At 36.0% G+C, this 20,791-nt stretch overlaps 2 protein-coding genes across 3 annotated transcripts; both read left to right on the top strand.

Annotated features, from left to right (window-relative positions):
- The first annotated feature begins 719 nt into the window (after window positions 1-719).
- On the top strand, window positions 720-7,052 carry LOC125471475. Its single transcript, XM_048571894.1, has 11 exons — window positions 720-975; window positions 1,528-1,856; window positions 2,058-2,135; window positions 2,239-2,795; window positions 3,551-4,159; window positions 4,456-4,610; window positions 5,110-5,324; window positions 5,409-5,542; window positions 5,632-5,966; window positions 6,047-6,150; window positions 6,645-7,052. Exons 2-11 carry the CDS (start codon window positions 1,538-1,540, stop codon window positions 6,713-6,715), a joined length of 2,577 nt encoding a protein of 858 aa, XP_048427851.1. The 5' UTR covers window positions 720-975; window positions 1,528-1,537; the 3' UTR covers window positions 6,716-7,052.
- A 3,069-nt stretch (window positions 7,053-10,121) lies between these two features.
- On the top strand, window positions 10,122-14,277 carry LOC103950872 (serine/threonine-protein kinase PBL34). Of its 2 annotated transcripts, none has more exons than XM_048572033.1 (6): window positions 10,122-10,810; window positions 12,133-12,467; window positions 12,566-12,701; window positions 12,806-12,942; window positions 13,020-13,143; window positions 13,467-14,277. In XM_048572033.1, the coding sequence occupies exons 1-6, from the start codon at window positions 10,594-10,596 to the stop codon at window positions 13,988-13,990; spliced, it is 1,473 nt and encodes a 490-aa protein (XP_048427990.1). In that variant the 5' UTR covers window positions 10,122-10,593; the 3' UTR covers window positions 13,991-14,277. The 2 variants fall into 2 exon arrangements, with proteins under 2 accessions (XP_048427990.1, XP_009360398.2); XM_009362123.3 differs by having other exon boundaries at window positions 10,127-10,813.
- The last annotated feature ends 6,514 nt before the right edge of the window (window positions 14,278-20,791 follow it).

Raw genomic sequence — 20,791 nt, 5'->3', positions numbered from 1 at the left:
TAAAATTCAAAATTTTCAAGTCATTTTCATAAGTTTTTCTTATAGAATAAAATGACAAAGAACAAAAGAAAAGTGGCTTCATTGATTTACCCAAAAAAAAAAGAGAGTAAATGGTAGCAATGGTCCCTCAACTTTAATCAAATTGGAGCAATGGTTCCTCAACTAAAAATTAATTACCATTGGTCCCTCAACTTATCAAAATGTATAGCTATAGTCATTTTCATCAATTTCGTCAAAATAAGTTATGTTGGGATAACCATTTATATATAAGGGTCCCTCAACTCATCAAAGTGTGTAATTATGGTCATTTTCGTCAACTACGTCAAATTTTTTGTCAAAATGAGTTATGTTGAAAGAACCATTGCTACAATTGGGTTAAAATTAAGGGACTATTTCTCTAATTGAATTAAAGTTGAGGGACCAATGGTAATGAATTTTTAGTTGAGGGACCATAGCTGCACGTTTTGATGAGTTGAGAGACCATTACTCCAATTGAGTTAAAGTTAAGAGACCATAACTATAAGTTACTCAAAAAAAAAAAAAAAAAAAAAAAAGAGAGATTAGAATATTTTTATATATTTATTTACCAAAAAAAGAGAAAAGGAAAATCTGCAATTTGGGCCCAAGTCGTTTGGGCCGATTTTCATAGTCTTGTTTCCTTCTCTTTTGGGCTTCATGAATTTGAAAGTTTCCGACCAAAGAACCAACAAACTATTTTCTTCATTTTACAGTGACGGTTATGGTGGCACCGCAGTGGTGAATTGCAAACCGGAAGTCTACTATCACAGCTCGCAGACTGTCCCATCTGAACTCTGATCGCACTCCACCGTCGCATCACCGTCGTTGAACTTCCGGAGCTTACGATTCGGAATTTGCAGGTAGAGAAGCACCGGAATCGAACAATTAGGGTTTTCAGCTTCGAAACGTTCCAGGATTGCAATCACCGCCGAGGTTCGACGGAGGACTCGATCTCAGGTCAGTATATTTGGTTCTGATGAACAGCTAAATGGAATTTAGATTTTAAATTCTCAGCCATATGCTGCTGGATTCGGCATTGGAAGGTCAATCTCGAAATTCAATTCCAATGCCGAATCCAGGGAACCAGAAATAGCAGTATAGATTTCGTAATGGGTTGTGGAGATTTTAGAGTTTTTTTTTGTTTGCTTATTTGTTATACGTATCCCATGATTCATGAATCGTGATTTGAGATTTAGAGTATTTGAACTGTTTGATCAAGGGCCATTGTTGTAGTGTGGTAAAAGCCTCTGATTTGGATGGCTTTTCCATTGGCATTTGATTGCGTGTGTCGAAAATTCGGGTGTATGGGAAAAATGTTTAGGAAGGTGATGGAGAATTTTCGGTTGTGAATTTCACTTGCTAGGCACTTTAAGTGCCGTTTCAATGAGAGTTCTCACCAGTCTTATCGGCATGGGTTCACATGTTCAAGCTATACATACATACATACACATTCGCTTGTTTAACGTAACCCCTGTTTTGTTTGACTGACAACATTTATGGATTTTGCAGTGGTGGGACAATGAATTTTCTTATGCGATCTACTCACCATGTACAGCGTGTGACGGCAGAACAGCCATCTGTTCCATCTGTTCCGTCTGTACCGCCTGTGTCTCCTGTCCACGAACCACCTGCAGAGACGTATGCTACCCCAAAATCAGCAACAACCTTGGAGGGTCTAATTGCTGAAGATTCGTATCCACAGTATTCCACAACCGAAGATAATGCAGCAGAAAGTGAATCTAGTGGTGAAAATGGAATTGGTGCAACGAAGGAAACCTCTGTCATAGCAAAGCATTATGATGTCTCTGATGAGGAGGGATGGATTGCCATTCCATACAGTAAGTGCTTTCCATTAGACTCAACCATGTTTTGATAATTTGCATAGTGTCAGACTGCATGTGCTCTTATAGGTTTGCACATAAACTGAGTTATGATATGCACGTATATAGTTGATTGAGTGCTTATATTATGTATTAAATGCGTAATTCTATCATGGTGATTATAAACTAGTATGTCTAAAGATTGTTTTGCTCTTGCAGAAGAACTCCCTGATAATTGGAATGATGCACCAGATATACAGTCATTACGCCCTCTGGACCGCTCCTTTGTTTTCCCTGGTAGTTCTTCAATCTCCCGACTCTTTTGGTCTTGACATGCTTTTTATTCTTCACATGGAGGATACATCCTTTATTAGGACCTGAAATCTATTTTTTAATCCAGGTGAACAAGTTCACATCCTTGCATGCTTGTCAGCATGTAAGCAGGACACAGAAATTATTACTCCCTTTAAATTGGCTGCAGCCATGAGTAAAAATGGCATAAGACTAAGTCCAAAGAAACAAAATCGAAAATTGGAAGATAGCAATGGCACATTGTTGGGAAAAGGAGATATGAGTCCTGATAGTCAAGGTGCAGATCGAAATGGTGAAACCCTTTCAAAAGAGAGGACTGATTCACAAAAGGATGTTTCTGCTAGTGAATCTCTTCTTAGAATGGAAGATCACAAAAGACAGACTGAAATTTTATTGCAAAGATTCAAGAGGTCTCATTTTTTTGTTAGGATTGCAGAGTCAAGTGAGGCACTTTGGGCGAAAAAAAGTATTTCTAAGAAGTCTTCAGAATCTGTTGAGGTGGATGGTCAAGAGTACACAGAAAATGGAACCCAGAAAACTGCAGTAAATGCCATTATTGATAAAGGGAATTTTGATCCCAATGTATCTGGAGGCGTAGCAAGAAATAATGTCAAGTGTTGCTCTCTTTCTAATGGTGACATAGTGGTATGTGTAATGAAGCTTGTAGGTTATTCATGGTATACATACATAATATGTGTTGTATACACGCGTGCACACACACACACACACACACCCACCATATGTATATTCATATCGTACTTCAACCCGCTTGAGAAACAAACTATCTAAAAGATATTGGGACATTGTTTATAGGGTGAAAAAGTGGTGAGCTTCTATCTGCACCAAATGTTTTGCTTACCCATCCAGTTAGTCTTCACACTTAACCCCCTATAATCCTCTCATAATTTTATCTATCTTTTTCTTAGGTTGACCATGGCTTACTAGCAATGACTCTGTCACCGGAATTTTTTTAGGTTTATGTTATTCTGTGCTTGTATTCCAATAATTTTGTTTTCAGGTTACTGTAGGAAAAAAAAATTGTTAATAGAATAATAGAGAGGTATGTTTAGCAGGTTTTTAGGCATACATGGAAGAACCCATGTACGCTTTTTGCTGGTTTGTTGGTCCTCATTTGTTAGCTGAAAGTTTAGAGTAGAATTTCCATCATATTCATGCAGCTTTAGTTTTTAAGCTTCCTGCAAGGTTTCACAGGAGAAATGCCCTGGTGGGTCTTTTTTGGTACTAAAATAAGTAAGAGTTGTATAACTCTGATAACAAATTCATGACCCTTCCATTTTAAAATATTCTATATTTTCTTTTTCCTCTCACATTCATGGCTAGTGTAAGCAGTTGTTCAGATCACTTATTCTCATTCCATTTTCTTGTTTGGAAGGATGCAGGTTCTTTTACAAGTGAATGTTGGCGTAGATTTTTTGAAAGACCCTGTTATTGAGATTCTTCAGTTTGAGAAATATCGTGAGAGAAGTTTGTTTGCTCAGACTCAGGACAGCTTAGTTGATGCAAATCAGGACCCATGTGGAGAATTGTTGAAATGGTTGCTTCCTTTGGATAACACCCTTCCCCCTCCGGCTCGCCCTTTATCTCCTCCTTTAACTTCCAATTCAGGAATCGGTAGCACATCACAAAAATCTGGTTCTCAACTCCTTTCCCATTTTAGAAGTTACTCCATGTCATCATTACCACAAAATACTACACCACCACAGGGACCTATTAAAGCTGCAAGTTCTAAGCCAAGCTTTGATCTTGAAGACTGGGATCAGTATTCATCTCAGAAGTTCTTGAAGAATCAAAAAACTGGTGGCGAGGGGCTTTTATCTTTTCGAGGCGTGTCATTGGAGCGAGAAAGGTTTTCTGTTTGTTGTGGATTGGAGGGAATCTATATACCTGGAAAAAGATGGAGGAGAAAACTTGAAATTATACAACCGGTAGAAATCCATTCTTTTGCTGCTGACTGCAATACAGATGACCTTCTTTGTGTCCAGATAAAGGTGTGAGCAATGATTGACTAGATCGAGGTGTTTGTTAAATATGCTTTTTTTTCCTCCTGGATTTTGATAATATCTAATCACGCTTGTTCGAAATGACATGTTTGTATGCTTTGTTTCACATTCCTATTAAGTTATCATTTTGTTTTGCAGAATATTTCTCCAGAACATGGGTTAATACTTGTTTTTGCCTTTTGCCTTTTTTTTTTTTTTTTTTTCATGTCTATCACTTTGTTAGGAATGACATGTTTACTAGGCTTCGTCTCACATTCCTATTAAGATACCCTTTTGTCGTGCAGAATGTTTCTCCAGCACATGCACCAAACATTGTGGTGTATATAGATGCTATAACAATTGTTTTTGAGGAGGCTTCAAAGGGTGGACAATCCTTATCATTACCAATTGCATGTATTGAAGCAGGAAATGATCACAGTTTGCCAAATCTAGCCCTCAGGTTGTTGTTATGTCTTTGGTATCTCAATTTGGTTTTCATTTCACACTGTAGTTTTCCTTGTTACAAAAACTTCATTTTTTCATTGTGATTGTGCGTTTCTTGATCACATTAATGTCTAGGATTAGAAAATTATATTGGTCGGGCGAAATCCCTAGTACTCTGTGTTCACATAGAAGAAATTCCTTTGCATGTATAACAGTTGGCAAATTCTCTTGAACTTAGAAAGAGCTTAGATGCCTGAGAAAAGGGGGAAAAAAAAAAAAGACTTGCATCTAGTTTGATAAAACAACGTCTGGCTACTCTGATACCAGGTTTGATACAGCAAATGCAAACTTAGTGACGTAGAAAAAGGGCACCATCATTCTGGAATAAAGTTGGAGCTTCATATCTTTAGAATTTGAAACTCATATGTTACATCACACATTTTTTGAAGAAAGATGTATAGCTTTTGGAATCCCGAGTTTATTTGTTCTCTTCTCATTAAAGTTTCTCATGGCAGGAGAGGTGAAGAGCATTCCTTTATTCTTAAACCAGCAACATCCTTGTGGAAGAATTTCAAGGCTGGTGGTGATAGAAGAAATCACTCATCACAACTACAGGCTGGAAATGCAGCACCAAGCTTGCGTCCGCCGCCCAAGACTGTTGGAGGAAAGAAGGGTGCTTCAACTGCTGATCAGTATGCAATTATGGTATCATGTCGGTGCAACTACACTGGTAATTATATATCTCTCAGTGTTCCATATTTGGAGGACCTAAGTTTTAATTTCTAATTCTTCTCCTTTTATGTTACATCTGCAGAGTCAAGATTATTTTTCAAACAGCCAACAAGTTGGCGTCCGCGTGTTTCAAGGGATCTTATGATCTCTGTTGCATCTGAAATGTCTGAACAATCTAGTGCACCCAACGGAGGAGTCTCTCAGCTTCCTGTTCAGGTTTCATATACTTAGTAGCTCAAATGTGTCTTTGGGGGATTTCCTTTTTTCACGTTGTATTGGGTTCATCCAACTTTTCAATTTTGCAGGTCTTGACTCTCCAGGTTTCAAATCTAATGTCAGAAGATCTAAATCTAACAGTTCTTGCTCCAGCTTCATTCACTTCCCCTCCTTCAGTGGTCTCCCTGAATTCTTCCCCTGCTTCACCAATGAGTCCATTTTTAAGTTTTCCTGACTATACAGGAAAGAGTCCTACAATACAGAGGCTAAGCTCACCACTCCTTTCGGACAATCAGAAACAAAATGTTAAAGGTGGAGTTTGGCCAGCTTCTTTTAGCGAACAGACTTCTCCATTGTCTGATGCCATTCCAAGCGCTGGTTTGTGTTGTACACATCTGTGGCTTCAGAGTAGAGTTCCACTAGGGTAATGCTCCATTTTCTTATCTCTTTTCGTTTCATATTCATTGATATTTCAGTTATTATAATTTTCTATGGTCACATCAGGTGTGTCCCATCTCAATCTACGGCAACCATCAAGCTTGAGCTACTTCCATTGACGGATGGTATAATTACACTGGACACTCTGCAAATTGATGTCAAGGAAAAAGGTAAACATCTCATTATTTCTGCCATTTTTGTTTCCCATGCATCACTGTCGGAAGAATGAGTGGTTTATGCATTTTCACGTCTAGCAAAGTTAAGTGCTATGCTCGGATGATTAGTTGATGCTTAGGGGGAGTGTTCTACGGTCCTACTGTTCAAATTTTTCCTGCCTTGAGTGTTAAAAGACCATTGTTATTCATAGGTCTGAAAAGAAGATAAATAGCACTTGTATAGGTGTATTCTTTATGGATTCTAGGTCCGCTAGTTTGATTGCTTAACGATGGAGCATCAGGAAAAAAATTGGGCACGAGTATTGGGCAGTTAATTTAATCAGTAACGAATCAGTATCCAGAAGGCACTTTAGCTGGTTTTCTGCTTTCTCTCTGGTTCCTCCCTCAACACAATCTTCCATCATACCTGAGGGTTATCCTTACTTTAATGCGAACCTCCAACTGATGCATACGTTGTTCTGATCGAGTATCATTTTCTTGCACGACAGGTGTTACCTACATACCCGAGTACTCACTGAAGATTAACGCGACTTCCAGCATTTCCACGGGGATTCTTTAGGAAATATACAATGCAGCATTTCGTTCTCCCATTTTAACCCGAGCCGTGGAGGAATTTTGAACCGTCACACATGTAGTCATCCAGCATCAGGCTCTTGGCAACAGGTACCGCACCGGGGTTTCCGTTTGCTATGTTCAGTCGAGATTCTCATGTCAATCGTTCTATAAATACAATTTCCCCGTGTGTGTGCTGTAAATGGTGGTTTGGGAGAGAGTAGGGATTGTTACAAAATATCCCTTCGATGGGAGGCTCTATTCTCTGTAGACGAATCTTACTTGTGTGAGAGATGTAATCATTTTATACAGGAAAAAATTATAGAGCTTTTCATTGAGTTTTATATGTGGCAATATTGGCTCATTATTTTACGGTCAATATTTTTGTTCAACTTTTTCAGTCTCTCTAGATCACGGCCGGATACACCATGTGTAATAGTATAATTATTTGGAATCTGAAAACAAAATTTCCCCACCGTATGATGTGATGCCTCTTGCAACATTTTGAAGAGGGCTTCTTTACCTGCACCCGCTACATGACTATACAGTATATTAAACTAATGATATAATGTTATTTGTTTTAATTTTTCAAATACAGTGCGTTATTTATATTGTAGCGCACTCTGCAATATTTTAAACTAATGACATAATGTTACTTGTTTTAATTTTTCAAACACAGTGCGTTAGTCTCTTTTAGAGGTTGAGACTCGTGATTTCAACAAAAAATAAATATATAGATGTTAGATTTTTTTTATTTTTTATTTATTTTTGTGTACGGCCATTGACATTCATACTAAAATTTTTAAAACAAAATAAATGATGGCAATTTCTGAAAATGCAGGCAGATGATATTGACAGGGTTGTGGTATTCAACTTTGATCCCTTAACCTTATGGCATGATACAGGACAGGTTGGCCTACTCCCCCAAATCCCAATCATCATTTAACATTGGGTAATAATCATATGAAATTAAGTTGTAAAATGTAATGTTTCCAAAAAAAAAAAAAAAACATTGTAATTAGAGTGAACTTTCGATTTAGTCGCTTAATTATTACTGCACTGAAAATTAAGTTCTTAAATTATTTTTTTTTTGATAAAATAATATCATAAATTCATTAAAAACTACTAAATTCATCTCTATTATTATATTCATAACTATTTTATCCTATTTTTTCGTCAACTTATATGCAACTTTAAGGGTTTATAGGTGAGAAAATGATGGTATTACTATGTAAAATGCGTCATATGGCTTATGTGGAAGGAAAATTGGATAAAATAACTTCAAATCTAATGTTACGGATGTAATTGGCAAATTATTATTAGTTTAAGGAATGGCTTCTCTGAAAAAAATAGTTTTGGAACTAATTTTTACTTGGGTGATAATTCAGGAACAAAGTCGCCCGTTCACACATGTCACATCCCGTCCTGGGTCTCCACCACATTCCGGGCTCGACTCCACCATAGCACGATATTATCCACTTTGGGCCCCTACCACACCCTCATGGTTTTATTTATGGGAACTCACATGAGAATTTCCCAGTGGGTCACCTATCCTGGGATTGTTCTCCCGCGAACTCGCTTAACTTAGGAGTTCCAATGGAACCCGAAGCCAGTGAGCTCCCAAAAGACCTCGTGCTAGTTAGAGATGAGAATATATATAAGGCTTATAGGATCCACTCCTTTGTACAATGTGAGATGTTACAGTACATGTGATTATATTCATGTCAAACTTGGTGTTGGTATAATTAGGTATAAGTTATAACCATGTGCTTCTTAATGTTCCAAACTCTATTTTTGGATTCAGTTACTGTGCAGTAAAAAGTTTGTTTTCTTCTCCATTTTTGGTACTCAAGAGTGACAATTTTAGAGGAAAGATATTCTGTTTTCTACGAAAACCAGTAACTTTCACATTCTTATTTTTTGTTACATTTTCTCGTTTTTATTTTTATTAATTTAAAAGTTGAATCATGTAAATTAAATATAATCATTGAACATTAAAAAATAAAGTGCAGAAGGGAAAAAAATGCAGGCACAACATTCTTATTCGATAAATGAGCACAATATTGTAATTAAAAAAAGAAGAAGAATAATTAGCATATTGGAAGTTGGAAGTCAATCTTTGCGTTGCACGCTAGGACCTTAATCTCAACTCACATTTCTTAAAACTAATAAACAAACTAATGATGTCAATACCTTAATCTTAATCTTATCCTCCTTTTAATTTAGCTCTCAGTCCTTCTCCTAGCTGAGATCAAATCTTCAAATCTTCTGCATCCAAAATTCGACATCTTTATGACTCATCATTCGTTGACACCTGACAATTCATTTAAACTTCACTTAACAGTGTTAACTCTTCAACTTATCTTCTAAGTAAAAATAAAAAATAAAAAAACTAAAAAAAATAAAGCCAAAAGAACACGTGTCACTCAAGTAGACAAGACACAAAGAGACCACAAAATTTTAATTGCAGAAGATTTTAACTCCTCTATCAATGATCACATAGGTTTGGCATCAATAGTCAAAGTATCTTTATTTTCAATAACAATCATAAATTTATACGCGAAATATTTTTTGTTTTTCGCACCAATGCTTTTTACATTTTTTAGATTTTTTTTTTTTAATCTAAAAACAGATACGAGTTAAATCACTTATAATTTTTATAACTTTTAATTACTAGTGATTTTCACAATCTTCATTTTTTTCAATATGAACTCATTTCTCTCTCAATCGAATAACTAGATAATGCCTGCCATTACCTTTTTTTTGTTTATGTGTTTTATCGCATTTTCTACATCTATTCAATAATTGACCATCCCTCTCTCACCAATACAAAATTAGAAAACAAAATGCTATTATTATTTTTTTTATTTTTTTTTAAATTGTCAACACTGTTTTGTTTTCCAACTCCACGAATCCGTGACTCATAGAATTAAATAAGATTCGGAAATACTTTTTAATTTTAACATAACAAAAACAAGTTGAAAATTTGAAAAAAAAAGAAATAAAAAAAAGAAGAGAATAACTAGATGCATGCATTGCAAGATTTTGCAGGTTCTGAGTAGTGATGATATAAACCTGACGCGGGCGTTTCCGTCCGCCCACCCAAACCAGACACGTCACCATCCGACTGGGTCCCACCCTCTCCCCTTTCTCTCTCCTGCCCGAACTGTCCCTACTTTTCACTTCTCCACCTGCCCGAACTGCCCGCCCCCTTCCATCTTTCCCAAAGCCTCAGAGCCTTGCACCTCGCAACGTCCAGCGATACAACGGGCAGCCAGGGCAGCTCATACAAGCTGCCCGTTTTCTCCGGGCAGCTCGATTTGCTTTTATCTAGTCTTCGGTTCCATTAAAAATAGCCTTTAAAAAATGAAGAGAGAGAATCGATAATTCGGAATATTATATGTGTCTTATAAGGGTATTTTATCAAATTATTTATTTATTTTTGGTCCCCCAAAATTTTTATTTTTTATTTTTCACCCAACTTTAAACTGGGTAGCTTGTGGGAGTATTTTCTGAGATTTCTGCAGACATTTCTGGGTTAAAACTGGAGATTTGGCTGTTCCTTTCTGATAAAAACGGACACTTTTCTATTGGGTTTTTTGGTCTTTGTCCCTTTTTCCTCGCGAGCTGATCGATTTCACTTCAAGGGTTCGTCGAATTTGATCTACTTTCTGCGTGATCTAGCTATTTTCTCAGCTGGGTCGTCATTTTTTTTTTCTCTAAATTCAGTTGGATTTTTGTAAAGTTCGGAAATTTCCGAGATTTTGGTGGGTTTTCATATGTGTTGTGTCGGCGGCGGCTAGAGACGGTTCTGCGGCGGTGGGAAGGGTGGTGGGTTTGGGTGTTTGCTGGTACAGGGATTTGATTGTTTTTAGGGTTTGTGAAATGGGTTTGAAAGCTGAGGATGGTAAGGTGGAGGCCTGGGACATTAGCAAATCGAAGGTGAGGAGGAAGAAGAAGCACAAAGCTGACGGGGATGATGATGATGACGTGGAGGAGGAGGGGAGTGGGTGTTGGGTTAGGCTGAGGTTCTTTGGGAGCTGCATTTCTTCAAGATCCAAAGTCGATAGCTCAACCAGTGGGACCAGTGCTGCTCACTGTGGTGGTAACTTTTTGCTTTTCTTGGAATCACTTCTTTTACTAGCTCATATGCTTTCAAGTTTGCTTGTTGAGACTTGAGATTGATTGCTTTTTGGGATTGTTCTGTTATTTCTGTTTGAGCTTGTGTTGTGTAATCTGTAGAGTTCTTACTTTGTTAGTCATAGGATAAGCAAATTTAGAGTGGAGATTATGTAAGTAGTTGCTCATAAGTTGACTGCATTATACTACTTCGGTCAATCCAAAGAGCTTTGCTCTTGGTGGATTTTAAAGCATGGAAATTCCCTTTTATTTTTTAAAAATATACCTGCAGTTACCGGGGTAAAATTTGGGTTTTGGAAGGGGGGTTTAGAGTCTAGAGATGAAACCCAGTTGAGCTTTTTTGATTTCTCATTTGAGAATAACCCGATTGGTGGCTGAAAAAGCCTCTTGATCCTGAAAGAAACATTCCACAGAAATATGTAAGCTTGCTTTTGAGAACAAGAGTTATCCCTCTTTGCTGGGCTCCTATAGCGCGAAAACAATATCTTGATTCCAGACTGTATGACTAAATAAATACGTAAGACACACGTTTTCGAAAACTTGAAGTGTGTTCTGCCTTATTGAAGGATGAAGGCTTGGGTATCCTGATACTGTACTATCCTGTAGTTTTCACGCTCTTTTGGTTTGTTGTATGCTTTGTATAAAACTTATCTGCTTCTTCTGAGGATTGTCAACCAACAAATTTGGTCTGTCTTGTGTGGAAGGATATGAAAACTAATCACCAACTAGGAAGGCTCAGTCTGTTTGAGTTAGGAACAGTGATGTTGATAATTACGGAATTGGCAAGGAGAAGATTGGGCATGCAGATGAAATTTTGGTAGCAGAGGTGAGTCTGTATCATACTGGGATGGAAAATTATGGCTTTAGCAACATTTTCCTGGGGTTGGAAGAGTGGTTGTTGAGTTAAATATATAATGATTCTAGATATAAACTGGTTTTTTAAGATACATGGCCCATGTCAGATGGCTGTCGTCACAGCGTCTAATTTAGATGGTCTTCTAAATTCCTATTCAACGCTACTGACTTATATGATAGTTGGAGCAGTTCTATTTGATATTCTATTCTGTGTTGGACAGCTGATACTCTTATCAAACACACAGAATTTGGTATATCTTTTTGTGCATTTCTTCGGCTGTGTGTACTTGTCTTCTTGAATAATCTCTTATATCAAATCCTACGTATGCTTTAAACTTAATTTGCTTAATGGCAACATGTTTTCAACTTAATGCGATTAAGAAATCATGTTTTTATCAGTTGTCAAATGTTTCTTTTTGGTGTGTGCAGAAATTAAATCTATAAATGATACGAGCAGAGACCAACCAACAGCTACTGTAGTCTCTTCGTCAACCACTAGTAATACAGAAAGTAATGCATCCACTTCCAAACTTGAAGAGGAACTTAAAGTTGCTTCACGGTTGCGAAAATTCACATTTATTGATCTTAAATTGGCAACAAGAAATTTCAGACCTGAAAGTCTTCTTGGTGAAGGTGGTTTTGGTTGCGTGTTCAAGGGGTGGATAGAAGAAAATGGAACTGCTCCAGTAAAACCTGGCACAGGTCTTACTGTTGCAGTGAAAACTCTTAACCATGATGGACTTCAGGGTCATAAAGAATGGCTGGTTTGGACCTTTCCTTATTTTTTGTAACTTAATAGTTTGATGTTCTCTGCCCATTTTGTATTCAATTATTGATTTTTGTTTGGCTTTCAACGTGGCAGGCTGAAGTAAATTATCTTGGTGACCTTGTCCATCCAAACTTAGTTAAACTTATAGGATACTGCATTGAAGATGATCAAAGGCTACTAGTGTATGAGTTCATGCCTCGAGGGAGCTTGGAGAACCATCTATTTAGGAGTATGTAACTGCCTTTCTGAAAATCTATTTTTCATTCAGTGCACCCAATTAGCCAATTAGGAGTATTATTTTTGGCATTCTTTGACAGTATCTACTATGTGCAGGGTCGTTGCCTCTTCCATGGTCTATTCGAATGAAGATTGCATTAGGTGCTGCAAAGGGCCTTGCTTTTCTCCACGAGGAAGCAGAAAGACCTGTGATCTATCGTGACTTTAAAACCTCCAACATTTTATTGGACGCAGTATGTGCTTAAAGCTTTGGCAAACTCAGATACTCCCCCTTTATATCATTCATCTTTCTAATAAAGTGCCATTTCAGGATTACAATGCCAAGCTGTCTGACTTTGGACTTGCCAAAGATGGTCCCGAGGGTGATAAAACTCATGTCTCCACCCGTGTGATGGGAACTTATGGTTATGCAGCTCCAGAATATGTAATGACTGGTAAGGAATTGATAGTATATCTCTCAAAGATAATTAGTTAAGGTACTGCTTTTGAAATACTTAAATGGTCATCTTTTCGTTTTTTCTTGTGATTGTCCATCCGCCTCACTAGTTTGCTTGGTTTGGTTTCTCAAACTTCATGTCTTGGGCATATAGAAGTTATAATGCCATTATCTGGTGGTGAGTGTTATTTACAGGAGCTAGGTCTTAAGATGGTGGCTGCAATTAGTGCTCATCCTGTTGGACATTATGTTGTTGATATACGTAAAGATTCTCGATACTTTGTTGAAGTCTTAAGTAGATTCACTTATATTTTGTTGCAGGACATCTCACATCCAAGAGTGATGTCTATAGTTTTGGTGTGGTTTTACTCGAGATGCTGACTGGCAGAAGATCCATGGACAAAAATCGACCCAATGGCGAACATAACCTTGTGGAATGGGCACGGCCACATCTAGGAGAAAGAAGAAGATTCTACCGGTTGATAGACCCTCGGCTTGAAGGCCACTTTTCAATAAAAGGTGTTCAAAAAGCGGCACAACTAGCTGCTCACTGCCTTAGTCGAGATCCAAAAGCCAGGCCCTTGATGAGTGAAGTTGTCGAAGCCTTAAAGCCGCTGCCAGCCCTCAAGGATATGGCAAGCTCGTCATATTATTTCCAGACCATTCAAGGTGACCGTGTCAGGTCCAGCCCAAATACCAGAAACGGCGTCAGACCACAGGGAGGATTGCTGATGAGGAACGGGCATAATCAGCAGAGGAGTCTTTCGATACCAAATGGTACCCATGCTTCTCCATATCACCTTCAACATCCCCAACCATCACCAAAACCTAATGGCAAATCGTAAGATAGGGTTGGCAGCTGTCTGTATCATTTCCCACCTCCTGTCAGCAATCATTTTCTTCCTTCTTTTTCCCCGTTTTTCGCTTCCTCGATCCGTATAGATGTAATTTTCGGTTAAAGCATTTGTTCTTGGACAGCTGGAAAAGCAGCAGGGATTCATGTTTGCTTTGGTGTTATGTTTTAGAATGCAAGGGCAGGTGAAGCTTCTTTGAGCAAAAATGTCTTCTGCCATATTTGGTTGGAAATACCATATTTAATTTGTCATCTTTTTGATACAACAGTTTCACTATATGCGAAACAGGAACCATGTGAACACAACACGTTATCTATTTTCCATGAACAGAGGGAGACACACACACACACACACACAGCGCCATGAGGCATGGGAACACTGGGAGGAGAAAACCACAATGCTCTCAATTTCTTAGCTGGGAATCTTAAACTCCTCCCGCGGCGTGTACCCAAAATCCAGGAAAATTTTGGCCATGCAATCAATCCCATAACCATTTACCTATTTATTGTTCCAAATTAAAACAAACTTCAATACACAATGCTATCGAGATCAATTAAAAACGAATATGTGAATTAAGTCAGTTAGCTAGGGCAATATACTCGTAGTTTAGATTCTATAGAACATCACTTTTTGTCAGCAAAAATGAATGCGTATCATCATATACAAAGTCTGAAGTCTTAACAGAGTTACCCCAAAAGTCCTGAATGCAAAATGATCATAGTAAATTTGTTCATCGGAAGCGGACCCAACAAGCTCCAAGATTGCTTTTGCAGTTGGGTTTCTGCTTAGGTAGACAGCCTCCATGCTTGCCAACGCTCCTCTGGAAAACGATTCAGCTCCCTCCAATACATGATCAAATAATCTAAATAGCAAATACAGACTATTGTCTAGCAGTATTCCTTCCTGCCAGGCGAAAGGTCAAACCTGGGAAGGAGAATCATGGGATAGTGCGTCATGTTCTGGAGCTGGGAAGGAAAATCATTCTAAATCCATCAACTCTTACTGAAGTTAACATTTTTTTTATTTAAGGTACATATTATATTTGTGTTAAGTTCGATACTTAGTAAGTAGGCGATCAATTGTGTGGTTGTTGACTCTTAAAATTACAAAGCCTATGCGGCACATGTGCTGAATAACTAGGAGCTAACTACGTCCTTTTAGTAGCTCGAATGCTAATGCAGGCGTGCCAGTTTATTGATGAGCTCAAGCGGGTGAATATTAAGGAAGGTTTGGCTGTCTGCCGAATTGGTATTATGAACACATATACTCAAAGAAAATGAGTGTCTTAATCGTAAAGAAGGTTTGGCGTGAGTAACCAATCGTAGGTGTGAGGTTTTCGTGTAGAATGTTGATTTGTGTGTCAAATTGAAAGTCCTTATCTTGTTGCATGATCTCTTTTTTATATACTGCACTCCTCACAAATCATTCTTCCACCGAAAATCTGTCACCTCTGAATCTCACCTTCTTTGACTTGAATTAAGATTTTGAACCTAGACTCATTGTGCGATTAATTTAAACTTCATCCAGAAACTAATCTTGATTTTTAACAATACCACTTTGCCTAGAATTCAATCACATCAGAGGCTAATCCAAATCCTTAGGCAATCTTACATCGCCAAGAACTCAACCACGCCATCAACGTTTCATCACTGGGCCGAAACTCACTTCTTTTTGGGCCGACTTCTACATTAGTATAGTAACACATGATGTACCATCTCGTCTTCTAATCACATTGAAAAATCTCTCTTGATTTATGAGAGACGTGATTGGATGAGAAGGCAAAATATGAAACAATAACCTACTATAACTTCCAAAATAAGGACAGATTTTTAAGCGTTTCCATCACTTGTGCTAGGTGGTGTTCTCCACTTGTTAGAATATAAGGAAAACTAATAAAAATGACTTAAAACTTTAAGTTTTAATCAAAAGTCACCTAATAACTTTTATTTAATGATAAGGATAAGAGATAAAAAACAAAAACAAAAACAAAAACTTATTCAATCCAAAGCGTGTGTGCACATTAGCAGTGCGAAAGTAAGCATCTACCAATTCAACAGAAAACCAACAGTGCAAAAGCAGCACACAAATTACTTTTTAAATATTTCACCGGGAAGGAAAATGTTCAGAGAAAGAGAGAGAAGAATGCCAACCAAATCTATTCAAACTGACATCAACAAACCCAAAAGTTTTAGAGAGAGAGAGAGAGAGAGAGAGAGAGAGAGAGAGAGAGAGAGAGAGAGAGAGAGAGAGAGAGAGAGAGAGAGAGAGAGAGAGAGAGAGAGAGAGAGATCAGAGATAAAAAAAATATATTGCTGACATTAATACATGACTACTACTACTTAGCCCTACACGTAGGGTAACATCTCATCATCACCCCATGTTCAAATTATGGATTTCTTTATTAATTTTAACCCTAACCAGCTAAAACCTAAAAATAAAAAATGTTAGATTACTTTCCTCAATGAAAGCACATTAGCTTTTTTGATCTTTCATTTATGCTTTTGTTGTTAATTTTGTATTCAATAAATTAAAGGGAAGTCAAATAAATTGTTCGAATAATGTTTAGGAACAAATAGGAATGTGAAAATAATTATTCTGATTCTATAAGAATATAAATATTATTGTCAGTGATTCATATGATAATGAGAAGAGAGCTTCAAATTTTGAACCTTTTAGTGTTCAGTTTAAAAAACAGTGATAATGCTAGTGTTCAATTTTAAGAAATAATCAGTGTTTAGTTTACGAAATAGTTAGTTTTTGGTTTAAGAAATAGTCAGTGTTTAGTTTACGAAATAGTGACAGTACTAATTTACAAAATAGTGATAATACCAGTGTTTAGTTTAAGAAATAGTCAGTGCTTGGTTTACGAAATAGTGATAGTACTATTACTTGGTTTAATAAATAGTCTATTTAGTTTACGAAATAGTGATAGTACTAGTGTTAGGTTTAAGAAATAATTAGTGTTTAGTTTACAAGGTTTTCAGTTTAAGAAATAGTCAGTGTTTAGTTTACGAAATAGTAATAGTACTAGCGTTCAATTTAAGAAATAGTTATTGTTCAGTTTACAAAATAATCAGTGTTTAGTTTAAGAAGTAGTGATAGTATTAGTGTTCCGTTTAAGAAATAGTCAGTGTTCGGTTTAAGAAGTAGTCAATGTTCAGTTTAAGAAATAGTGTTCGGTTTAAGAAGTAGTCAATGTTCAGTTTAAGAAATATTGTTCAGTTTAAGAAGTAGTCAATGTTCTGTTTAATAAATAGTGACAATATTAGTGTTTATAAAACTGAATAATGAAAATTTTCTTTATTTTTGATCTTGTAATATTATTACTCTTTGTTCTAAAAAAAAATTGAAAGAATAGTCAAATAAACAAATAATAAAAAAAATGTTTATAGAGTGAGGTGAAAGGAGAGAGAAGAGTAGGGAGAGGTGAAAAAAAAAAAAAAGAAGAAAAAAAGTTGATGCGGATGGGTGAGGTGAAATGAGAGAGAAAAATTGATGGAAATATGTGAAAGTGAGAGAGAGAGAGAAAGAGGTTGAACGGTTGAGTGAGGAAGAGTATGTGAATGTGTGTGATGTAAGTCGTGACGCGTGGTCCTGCACGTCAAAATGTGTTTGTTGTTTTTTATTATTATTATAATGTAAAACTTTTGCCATTTTTATTAAAATTTGAATCGTTTTTATTAAAGTTTAAGCCTTTTTTTTATGAAATAAAATTTGTAGATGATTTTTTATTAATTAAAAGTTTTGAGAAACTCTTTTCATTAAAGCTTTCTAGGATATAAAACCTAAATTTCGTTAATTAAAAAAAAAAAGAAAAAAAATATTTAAATGTTAAATTTCCACTAGTGGAAACATCACCTAGCACAGGTGCCTAGTACCCAAAATATTAGACAAAGAGAGCATTATTGGTGGTGGGCTACCAAGCTTTGAATTGAAGAATGATAAAAATGCGAGGTGATTGTGTGAGGCTTTTGGATTTGATCTTGGACAACTGACGAATTGACCTATTAAATTCGTCATTTAAAATATTCGAAATTAAATCTTCAATCTTCTAAGTAAAAGGAAATACCATAATTTTAACTAGTATTGGTATAAGTAATTTGTCAAATTATAGGATATTTACAAAGTATTTATTGTAATCAGTCGAAAGCTCACTCGTATAGCCTAAAACAGGTTAGACCTTAGAATCTATTTGGAGTTAACATTTTAAAGTACTTCATGAATAAGCATTTACATGTACTTCTTCATAAAACGCTTCTACGAGTCGGATATACTTTCAATTTTTTTCTGCCAACTGCAGCCAAACTCATTTTTAGATATTAAAAAAAAGCTGTGCTTTTAATCATTTTTGAATCAGCGTCTAGTAAACCCTTAAGGACATAAGGTCGCCTTCGTTCACAATAAAATTGAAGAAAGCAAGCTTCTCTCAAATAGTAGAGCAAACGTTTTTCATGTAAAACGAATCACAAGAAAAGAAAAAGGGGGATATTTCGGGCAGCGGCGGAGTCAGAAATCAAGGCTATGAGGGACCTCTGAGCTATATAAAAGCAATTGGACAAAAATAATATAACCAATGGGAGAAAACTTGAAGGTTCACTTTATGTAGTGGAAAGAAAATTTAATCAAACGAGAGTAATGCAGTCATGAAAAAAAATACAATTAAGATAATTATATCATCAGCACTGCCTTCTTATGAGTTCCTAATTGAATGAAAATTAAGGATCATGGCCCAAAACTACAGCTATGAAAATTTTATTTTAAGATAAATTCTTCCTTTATTCTTTATATATGGGTTTGACTGTAAAACAACATTCTATCATGCAAAATGGTGAACTAACTAGGGAAGGTTAGTTCATATAAGCCTTTGGTTTCATAACAATATTATTGTAAAATACATTTTTTAATCAATTAAAGAAACTAAATAAAACTAGTTGGAAGCAAAAGCACATAAGTTGAATGAGTATCCAACCTAAAGCACACAAACATAGCTACAAAGTGAAAGAACTTCAGGATAGGCCCGAGTCTCTCCTAGTCGTCAAGTGGCTCTGCCACTAATTATGGGAAGAGAACTGCTAATGAGACTCTCTATGAACTCTTTGTTACCTCACGTTTTTCGCACAATATTGTATAATATTGACACGATAATTTGTCAAAAAAACATGAAGTTACGAAAAATATGAAAAAAGTCTCAATTTTAAGAGTATTTCTTTAATGTTTCTCTTCCGAAAAGGGAACGTAGGTGCTGCCGAATTTCCTCCTTCATCTTTGGCCTTTGTTTTTGGATAATGACCATAATACTAGTTTACTAGCTGGGTCAACCAATTATATCTTAACCACAAAATGTTGATTAATGGGTCCAAATTTTATACCGATTGTTGCTTTCAAGCAATTATATATTATTTTAGGAAAATTAATTAAGGAGTTTTAACGAAAAGTCCGCGGTATTGTTCATTTTAACGAAAAACTATATTTTTACACTAAAAAGTCAAACCTGGTACTATTTAATTTACCCTTTATTTTATCCTTATCATTAAAACTTAAAATTTTCAAACTATTTTCATTAGTTTTTCTAATTAATTAATGGTTGCTTGCTCGCAATTATCTATTAATTTAGGAAAATGTATTTTGACAAGTCACCAGCAGCCAATTAAAATCCAGATTTTCTCACAAACAGTTGAATGACAAACAAATGAACGCCTACGCTTCTTCGACTTTTCTTCAGACGTCATATGAATGTATGATGGCGTCACTAACACGAGTACTCCTCAATTCAACATTTTTTAAAACAAAATTTGTAAACTTTAGAGAGAGGAGGCACTTCTGCTCGTTAAACATTTTTGTTGAAATTTTTTTTATTATAAGCATGTCGAAATTAAAAAAAACAGTCAAATAAATAATTTTTTACGCATATTTATTTGTTTTATGCACACTCTTGTTTGTTTATGTTATTTGAATAAATAAATAAATAGGCACACTCTTATTTGTTTATTCAATTCAAAGTTCATAAATAAATAGATATGTGTATGAAAGAAAAGAGGTGTGCAAAAATTAGTTCTCAAAATCAAAGTGCTTCCTGTATAAGCACTCGAAAAGCAATTGTCGAGGATCTTCCAACTCAAGTTCGATCTCCCATGATAAATTTTCTGAAGCTAAGGCTCTACTTTGGCGTAGTGATTGACGAGGGGGCTAAAATTAGTACACTACGGCTTCACATGGTATTGGGACTACACTAGAAAGGGAATTTGTCTGTGATTAATGTGCGGTGTAATACTTTTTATAAAGTTTTATGACAACATTGTCACAGGCATATTTGATTATCTGAATACATTTTAATAATTTTGAAAGCACTTCCAAACATACTCTTTGCATGTAATTAAAAAAAAACACACAAATATTAATTAAAAATATTTTTAGTTATTTATTTTTATTTTTTTGGGTTGGCTTGGGTTGAGAGTGAGATTGAGATCTGAGCATTCATTCATAGACCATGGTGGAATTTCAAGTCGGGTTTACTCTTTGATTTTGGGTTTGAGATATGAAACTAACAAACATATGAGTGATTTCCTGGTTGAAAGCTTTTAAGAGAACGTGTGTTATTTGATTGTTGTAAAAAAATAAACTGAAATGCCTATAGCTTTTTCGAGCCCTATTAAAGATTAGTCCTATCTTTCGAGGTATGAGATACATAGGCTTTGGGAAAAAAAATAAAATAGAAGGAAATAAAGTAAAATTCAAGCATTAAACATCACATGAAAGCCTAATCATCATCAATAGAATTAATCTTATAGCGAC

This window comes from the organism of the source record quoted next, unplaced genomic scaffold, assembly GCF_019419815.1.
Source record: "Pyrus x bretschneideri cultivar Hongxiangsu unplaced genomic scaffold, Pyrus_bretschneideri_v1 Contig6, whole genome shotgun sequence".
NCBI lineage: Eukaryota > Viridiplantae > Streptophyta > Magnoliopsida > Rosales > Rosaceae > Pyrus > Pyrus x bretschneideri.
The sequence above is the reverse complement of the archived record's forward strand: the minus strand, read 5'-3'. Positions and strand labels throughout refer to the sequence as shown.